The sequence below is a fragment of the Dipodomys merriami genome, unplaced genomic scaffold (assembly GCF_024711535.1).
Source record: "Dipodomys merriami isolate MVZ:Mamm:240054 unplaced genomic scaffold, mDipMer1.0.p SCAF_3, whole genome shotgun sequence".
NCBI lineage: Eukaryota > Metazoa > Chordata > Mammalia > Rodentia > Heteromyidae > Dipodomys > Dipodomys merriami.
In genome coordinates, this window is record NW_027204492.1 from 28,549,562 (window position 1) to 28,558,988 (window position 9,427).

At 39.8% G+C, this 9,427-nt stretch overlaps 1 protein-coding gene across 2 annotated transcripts in view; it reads left to right on the forward strand.

The window, feature by feature from the left end:
• LOC138840105 (A-kinase anchor protein 17B-like) overlaps window positions 1–6,018 on the forward strand; it is a 35,381-nt gene extending 29,363 nt beyond the window's left edge. For both annotated transcript variants that reach the window (XM_070039835.1, XM_070039836.1), the window contains exon 6: window positions 1,201–6,018. In XM_070039835.1, the coding sequence (XP_069895936.1) occupies window positions 1,201–2,949 (1,749 nt within the window). In that variant the 3' untranslated portion in view covers window positions 2,950–6,018. The remainder of the gene's footprint in view (window positions 1–1,200) is intronic.
• The last annotated feature ends 3,409 nt before the right edge of the window (window positions 6,019–9,427 follow it).

The following is a 9,427-nucleotide window of genomic DNA, read 5'->3' on the forward strand; positions in this document are numbered from 1 at the left end:
ATTAATCACAGAAAAGTCCAGAAGTGGAGCTGTGGCTCAAGTGGTAGAGCGCTAGCCTTGAGTAAATAAAAAGGAACTCAGGGACAGTGCCCAGGCCCAAAGTTCAAGCCCCAGGACCAACAACAACAACAACAACAACAAAACAAAAACAAGATAAAACAGGACTGGATGCCATGGCTCATGCTTATGATTGAGGAGGCTAAGGATTGCAGTTCAGAGCCAGCCTGGGCAGGAAAGTCTGCAAGACTCTTATCTCCAATTAACCACTAAAAAGCCAGAAGTGGCACTGTGCCTCAATTGGTAAAAGCTCAAGGACAGGGCTGGGAATGTGGCTTAGTGGTAGAGTGCTTGTCTAGCATGCAAAAAGCCCTGAGTTTGATTCCTCAGTACCACATGAACAAAAAAGCCAGAAGTGGCGCTGTGGCTCAAGTGGTAAAATTCTTGCCTTGAGCAAAAGAAGCTCAGGGACAGTGCCCAGGCCCTGAGTTCAAGCCTCAGGACTGGCAAAACAACAACAACAACAACAACAATAGCAGGGAGAAGCCGGTGCCGGTGGCTCACGCCTGTAATCCTAGCTACTCAGGAGGCTGAGATCTGAGGATCGCAGTTCAAAGCCAGCTCAGGCAGGAAAGTCCGTGAGACTCTTATCTCCAATAAACCACTAGAAAACTGGAAGTGGCGCTGTGGCTCAAGTGGTAGAGCTCTCACCTTGAGCTGAAGAGCTCAGGGCCAGCATCCAGGCCCCCAAGTTCAAGCCCCAGCGCCAGCAGAAAAAAAAAGGAAAACATTTATTTTTTAAGTCAGTTGACCTTTTTTAGAGACACATTTTACCCATCAGTCTTTTCTTGTACTAGAATTTTCTGACAGAACAATTAAATGTTTCTTATTATTCTTTGTCTCTCTAATACCTAGATCAGTAGGTCTGTCAATTTTCAAACAAATGATGAAAGCACCATGTAGAGCATTGGTGCTTTCTGATATCAAGATGAACCTAGACCTAATAAAAACAGCTCATATTAATCTCAAATATTTAATGCATTACTTCTTGTTTCCACAATATAATGTTGTTGTTACTTACTTTGGATCTGTCCCAGCTATTAGAAGTCTCTCCAAAAATTGTCAGAGAACCTATTTTGCTTTGGAATTCTGTACTGTTTCGTTTTTCATGTAAGTTTATTAACATTGTTTTTTCCTCTAAAGGGATCCACACAGTTTAACCCACGGAAGGTTGATATTACAGACCAGGAAATGAATTACATTCCAAGTACCACAAACACTCTGGAGGAAGAAGAGTTAAACACTCAGCATCTTCTAAATCTAGAAAAAATGCCAGAATATCAAGTCACCAAATCAGACAACAAAGGAAAACAAAGCAAGAAGAAAAATGCTAGCACTCACTTACACAAATCTTCCCACTGCTCTAGAAGAAAAAAGTTGAGATCTTCAAGTGGAAAAGGGAGAAGAAAACCATTAACTGTTGGAAACAATTACCGTTTTATCTCAGACCAGAATTCCCTGTGGATTACAGTGCTTCAAGGTCAGTCTCTTGAAAAAGGAGGCTCCTACAAGTCTAATGAATCCTACTCTTCCACACTAACTGAGCTAGACCATGGAAGGAAACAGAAGATCTATGAAACAGATGAATTTATTGACTATCTATTAAACTACTATCAGACTCCAAAATACGCACGTATTGTAGGAGCAAATTATATAATGAGAGCATGTGAGTGGCAGAGGGACATTGAAGCTAAGGGGAATGGACTTCAGATTACTTTGAGAAAACATGAGTGTCACTCAACCAATCTGAGCCACGTCGAAAACCTGAAAAGGAGAGAAGAGGCTCAAGACAATGATTACTGGTCAATAGTATGTACTCAAGATCCTGAACATAAACCACAGAAAAGAAAAAAGGTGGATTATACCAAAGAATGTACATCGAATGCAGCTGGTGATCCACTATATCTAACTGATAAAGAATGCCATCTTGTGGAAAAGACTCACATTCACCAGAATGAAGATTTCCAACCCAGAAGGAAATATCAAGTTTCCTCACCCATCAGTTCAGGAGACTTGGATTTGCAGCTGACAGATTTCTTTGGGGAATTTGGTGATCCGCTGTCCCCAATTGTAGGAGAGCGCCATCTGTTGGAAAAGAGTTACATTCACCAGGACGAAGATCTCCAATCAAGAAGGAAAAGTCAAGTTTCCTCACCCATCAGTTCAGAAGGTTTGAATTTGCAGTTGTCAGATTTCTTAGAGGAAATTAGTAGTAATTCTGAATGCTTCAGTGAAACTCTCAGTGTGAACAAAGAAGAAAAAGAGGAATCTGGGGCTACCTATCCTAAGACCTCTGAAAAAGGAACTCTTGACACTAGTGAAATAATCACTGGCAAACAAAAACCTAGGTCAAGTGAGCAGACCTTGTATTCCAAATGGCATGATGATGAAGAAAAATACTCAAAATACAAGCTTCCACCACCAAGCAAGAGGTCTAAATATGAACTGAGATGTTCGAGGCTTACGGAAGAGAGCACTTACAGCATGGATGAGAACAATAGCAGAAAAAGGAGAAACCTAGCTCTCAAACATTCCTTTGGTGAAGGCTCTTATCAGGAATCCAGTTCCAGTGACCAATTAGAGGGCATTAGAAGAAAGAACAGGAGGGTGAGTCATAGTATATCAGACCAGGAAGTAGATGTTAGACCCTCTCATGGGCCAATAATGCCATCAAAAAATTCCAATGCTTACTATTTGGAATATTTTCCCCAAAGAAGAGAGAGTCCTGTGAAATCAGAATATAAACAAGATGCAAAAAGGCTTAAAAGATATGAGACTTCTGAAGATTTCACATTTGATTGTGATGATTATTATATTACACCTAGCAGACAGAAGGATACTGACTATAGGAGATATTTAGGAAATGACAGCACTAGTTCTTCATATTTTTAAATGTTTTGATGGCCACTTTGAGTCAGGAACACCCTTATTTACAATACATAATTAATAAGAAGAAAAATGTAAAACCAAATATAGCTATGTAGTTAGTAACTACAGAGCAAGAGCTTGAGCAGGATCAAAAACAAAAACAAAACATTTCTCTTGCCAAAGTTTGAAAGTGAGCATGGCTGCAAGTGCATTGGCAAAGCTTTAGAACTATTAAACCTCTTGAGTCTGAAGCTTGATAAACCAATGTGCTGGTAAAACTTTGGGAATCAAGACCAAACTTTTTGTTCAGCTTTAATTTGGTGCCAGTGAACCAGCAGATTAGCGTTGCAAAGGACTGTGATAATACTCTATGGTTCTTTAGCTGTCACAATATCATCATTTACTACCATTTATTTTCAAAGTGGGCAATAGTGAACAAATAAGGATCCTTCAACGTTTTTTTTTAAATTTGTTCAGACACACTATGTGCAGAAGCAAACTTTGCTGACTTTTGTCAAGTTAAAATTATAGGGGAAAAGACACACAACAGCTTTTTCGTGAGAATAATTTTTATGAGTTACCCACCAGATTGAAATTCATGTTAATATAGTCATAGTAGTAGAAAGGTTGTCTTTTTAGAAACATAGTTTTAGAAGAAAAATCTAAGAGGGGCTGATTGTTCTTGAGGTTCCAGTGGACAGCAATCATTAGAAGAGGTTTTGGTTCTGTGTGTGGTTTTTGGTTTTGTTGTTTTTATGCTGGTCCTGAGGTTTAAACTCAGGGCTGGCTACTGTTCCTGAGCATTTTTGCTCAAGGCTAGTGTTCTACCACTTGAACCACAGCTCCACTTTTAGCTTTTTGGTAACTCATTGGAGATAAGGATCTCACAGACTTTCCTGCCGGAGCTGGCTTTGAGCTGTGATCCTCAGATCTCAGCGTCATGAATAGCTAGGATTACAGGCATGAGCCACCAGTGCTCAGCTGTTGTTTGCTTTATAAACTCATCTTTTCATCCAAGAGAAGCAACCGGATTGAAGTATAGTATAATCTAGAACATTTACAAAAGGAGCTATCAGAAGATCCTGGGCACCAGTAGGCACTTGAGAAGAGATGGGACAATGTTCCACTTCAGGATGTATAATCTTTTCACTCAGGGTAGGGTGACATCGGTTTGTAAAAAGTCACTGACTTTTATAAAAACAGTAACAAGTGCCTCCTCAGTCCTCACTAATGCCATGGAGTTAGGAAGAGTGAAGAAGAAAAGTCTATCGTTTTTCTAGCTGTGGAAAACAATGCCACGGAGTTAGGAAGAGTGAAGAAGAAAAGTCCATCATTTTTCTAGCTGTGGAAAACCTGTGTGTGCGTGCAGACTTTGTAAACTATTTCATGTAAGCAATTTATCTTTTTACCTACTCATTTGGGACTCCTTCCGAGGTGTTTTTAAATTAAGATATTTTATAGCTGTCCTAAAGACTTACAGCTTGGTGTAGTGCACGTTTGCTAGAAAGTATGACCAACTCATTCTGCCTTATATTGGATTTAGGACCTCTGGAGAGGTTCATGGCCTGGATTTTCCAACAAGGTTATACCCTGCCCTGTCAATTCAAAACCTCAGTGAGATTAGAGACTTCTGCAATGTTTCCCACTGGAGATTTGAATCCACAGAAACCCTGGAGGGCAACATTTTCATATGATACAATTCATTTCAAAGTCTTAACTGGATAGTCTGAAGAAAAATGGCAGCTGGTAAAGCCAGGGAAGATGCTATCAGTGTGGTTGCCCTAATGATTATTGCAGTGTGTGCCATAACCAGCCTTGTGAGCAACCTAGTATCTGAACTGGCTACTGAACTGCATTTATCTCAAGTAAGAGCCACAAATTGTTTCATTGAACTTTTTACTCACATTTGAATAGAGGAAGGTTAGAAGGGGCAAACATTTAGAAATGAATGTATCATAGTAGAGTATATTTATTCCTCAAATAAGAACTGATGAATGGTGTGTTGACCTCCATGTTGGATCCTAGACCTGGCTTACGAAATCAGAATAATTGCTCTTGGGGTGAGTGCCTTTTCTCCTCTGAGAACTAGCAATGACTCATTCGTGTTCAAGGTACTGTTGTTGGGAATAGCCTTTGAAATGACTTAACAGTTTGTATTTTGTCATAAACTTTCAGGTAACTAGGTATTATTCTCCTCCAACAACAACCTTCCTCCTTATTTTATATATGTTATGCCATTGAAACAAAGAACATTATGGGTTTGTCATGGAAAGCAGTTAACACTTCTTTCGTAATGTATCCCCATTTCTTTTGGCATTTGATAGCTTTTGTTTGGATAGATTTTAGGCATGGAACCCATTTTCTGCTCAGTAAAGACAGAAAAATTAAATTATTCAACACAGCATGTGCATTCCTTTGCATAACAGAACAGGTGCTAAGCCATTCCTACACAACATTATTATTTGATTTGTTTGCTAATATCATCCTGGGACTTAGAAAAGTATAAATGTTGGTTTTATGTTAACATTCTGAACAAGTTTGGATTTTCGTTATTTGGCTTGTGGTGAAACTTTCTACATTTGAGTCAACTTCTGCTTTGTGTAAGAAGAGAACCACTTTTCCTGTGCTTTTCAATCAAATGGCTTAGTAAGGAGTGAAATAGGACTGAAGCTATTCTACTTTTCGATAACATTGTTAGTGCTGCTAGTTAAGTGGTGCAAAAGTAATTTCTCCTCTCTTTTTTGTGACTTAGTAAATAAGAGCCTGCACTTTAAAACTCTTTGTGTTTTCATGTTTCTTGTGTGTGCGCTGACAGTGCTGTAAGAAAGCTAAGGCCTGTCTATGTGCTTTTTGTTTATTTGAATTTCTCAGGTAGAAAGCCATGTAACTTGATAACTTGTGGAACTAAAGCAGAACCAAATAAGTGTATTTTTATTGTTGCAAACTGTGTAATATGTTGAAATAAATGCTAGTAATTCCACTTTGGGGGAAAAGTTTCTACCTGTCGTATGCTGCATTGCACTAATGTTGTTCTTTTTTCTCATTGCCTTGTTAGAGAAATAATATACTTCATTTTCATATATATTAAAAATAAAATTGTTATAGTGATTACTGAAGTCTGTTTATTTGCTACATGTATTATCAGACCGTTTCATGTCCAGAAAATATTTTCTTTTTTTTTCTTTTTTTTTTTTTTTTGCAGGGGGTGGGGGAGTCTGGTCGTGGGGCCTGAACTCTGGGCCTGAGTGCTGTCCCTCAGCTCTTCAGCTCAAGGCTAGCACTCTACCACTTGAGCCACAGCGCCACTTCCGGCTTTTTTCTTTTTGTTTATGTGGTGCTGAGGAATCGAACCCAGGGCCTCAGGCATGCAAGGCAAGCGCTTTACCACTGAGCCACCTTCCCAGCCCCCAGAAATTTTTTTTCTATGGAAATATAGATGTCTAATTTTAATACTTCTAATGAAAAATTTCCCTTGGGTGATGTCAAAGTTCATGAAACCAGAGATCCGAGTTTTATCTTTTGTATAAATAGAAATAATATATAGATTTAAAATTATCCTGCCCTTAGTACAATTTTTTTGTGTGCTAGTACTGGGGCTTGACCTCTGGGTCAGGGTATTCTTAGTTTTATTCACTCAAGGCATTCTACCATTTGTGTCATTCCTCTTCTGGATTTTTTCTGGTTAATGGGAGATACAAGTCTCACTGACATTTCTGTCTAGGCTAGCTTCAAACCATGATCCTCAAATCTCAGCCTCCTGAGAAGCTAGGATTATAGCCTGAGCCACCAGTGCCCGGCTTTTTGTTTTGGTCAGTCTGGGTGTTGTCGCTAAGCTTTATCTTTTTCCCTCAAGGCTAGTGCTCTACTCTGCTTCTGGTTTTGCAGTGGTTAATTGGAGATAAGAGTCTCCCAGGGTTGGGAAGGTGGCTCAGTGGTAGAGTGCTTGCCTTGCATGCATGAGGCCCTGGGTTCGATTCCTCAGCACCACATAAGCAAAAAGGAACAAACAGCCGTAAGTGGTGCTTGTGGCTCAAGTGGTAGAGCGCTTGCCTTGAGCTGAAGAGCTGAGGGACAGCGCCCAGGCCCAGAATTCAGGCCCCACGACCAGATCCCACCCCCCCCAAAAAAAGAGTCTCCCAGACTTTCTTACCCAAGCTGGCTTCAAACTATGATTCTCAGATCTCAGCTTGTTGAGTAGCCAATCTTATAGGATTATAGGTGGGAGCCACCTGTGCCCAGCCCAGCTTTTGTTTTTTTGAGGCAAGTCTTTACCATATAGCCCAATCTGGCATAGGACTCTATGTCCTCCTGCCACAGTCTCCAAAGTGCTCGAAAAAAGGAACGTATCACCATTCCTGGCTGTGTACATTTTATCAGTGACTCCCCAAAACAGAATATACAAAAATACCTGAAGGTGCAAAATGAAGAGTCTAGTTCATAGAAACTGGTCATCAGTCTTTGATAATCAGTCTTTGATCTCTTAAAGAAAATAATACAACACACTGCCTCAAAGTATTTTGTAACAAAGGCAGGTTGTATCTTAAAATGAGTTCTGAGCACTTTAGGGCTGAACTGGTTCGTTAGGCTCAAAGACTTCTTTCAGAAATAGCAAGGAATGTATATGGATGTTTGTTCTAGACCTAGGATTTGCATAAACTTGACCCTGGAGGTTAACATCAATGTTTGACTACACCAAGATTGACCTGTAGCCAGTGCCGCTGCGAATCAGATGCTGGAATTGAGAACAGAATGCCTTTGCAGCTGGTGGGGTAACAGCCTGTAGAGAGCAAACAGATGTTCCTGTGAGATGTTTCCTCCCCCTGCTGCATTCCAGTGGTAGTAACAAATACTCCCTCCTTTTGGATGATGCCTTTTACATGCTAGAGCTTACATATATGCTAGCTAGGTCTGGTAAGTTTGTGGATCAAAGGTTTTATAATATTCTATTACGTGTAATAAAAACCATGCTAATTCAGTTCTGAGGGGAGGGTAAAAGGCTGTTGGGACTGAAGCTTTAATGAGACGCTGGATGTTTTCTTCTTGGCCTCTGACAAACCTGCTTAACTGTGTAAAAAGAATAACCTAATCCACACAGGTAAAGGAGATTTGGGGTTGCAAAGGTGGCTCAAGTTCTTCTTTTTCCCTATTGCTTCCCCTGAGCAGAAGGCACAACAGGATCCTTGGCACAATATCTCCACCGAATCTACTGCAGGACAAAGAGCACATCAGAAAAATGCATGTAATATGGCTGTCAAACACAAGAAAGTAAAAAGCTGTGCAAGTTTTTTGGTTCAAGGACTACATCTCTGAAGAAAACTATAGACTCCCAACATTCAAAAGACAAAACACTAACATTCATAGATTAATAGGTTGTTACTTTTCTATAACCTACTACATATCCAACTATCTTTTTAATATATAAAAATGTATTCCTTATGTTATGTATAATATATAATACATATATATTTATATAATAGATATGGGTGTAATATATGTAATGTATTATATACATATCTATACACACAGAATATATAGATAAGGAATCTCCCTAACATGAGGTGAATTAATTTTGCTGGGTTGTTATACTTTTTTTTTTTGTTCTGGCTGGTCCTGGAGCTTGAACTCAGGGCCTGGGCACTGTCCCTGAGCTTCTTTTGGTCAAGGCTGGCACTCTACCACAAGTCACAGTTCCACTTCCAGGTTTTTCTGAGTCGTTTATTGGAGGTAAGAGTCTCATGGACTTTCCTGCCAGGTTAGCTTCAAAACACATTCCTCAAATCTCAGCCTTCTGAGTAGCTAGGATTACAGGTGGGGGCCACTGCTTTTTATACTTTTTCTAATCAGGTAATACACTAAGAACAACAAACCTTTTTCTAAAGTCAGGTGCAGTGACACATGCTTGTAATGCCAACACTCTATAGATACTGAGGCAGGAGGATCACAAGTTCAAGGCCAGCCTAGGCTACATATTGAGACCTTGTCTTAAACCAAAACCAAGCCAACAACTTTCCTCAGCCTTGGGTAAATGCATAACATGATAACCTTGTTATGGATTTAAGAAGTTTTGATTTTTGTGTGTGTGTGTCAGTTGTGGGCTTGAACTCTGGGCCTGGGCACTGTCCCTTAGCTCTTTAGCTCAAGGTTACCACTTGAGTCACAGTGCCACTTCTGATTTTCTTGTGGTTTATTGGAGATGAGTCTCAAGGACATACCTGCCTAGACTGGCTTTGAACCTCATCATCAGATCTCAGCCTCCTGAGTAACTAGGATTACAGGTATGAGACATGGGCACCTGGCTAGAAGTTCTGATTTTTAGAGGTAGATTTGATGTCAAACACATAAAAACCAATTAAATTCACTACTTTTTGAACTCATACTTGTAATCATAGCTACTCAGGAGGCTGAGATCTGAGAAGACAATTTGAAGCCAGCCTGGGCAGGAAAGTTCGTGAGACTCTTATTTCCAATTTAACCACTAAAAAGCTAGTAGAGCTGTGGCTCA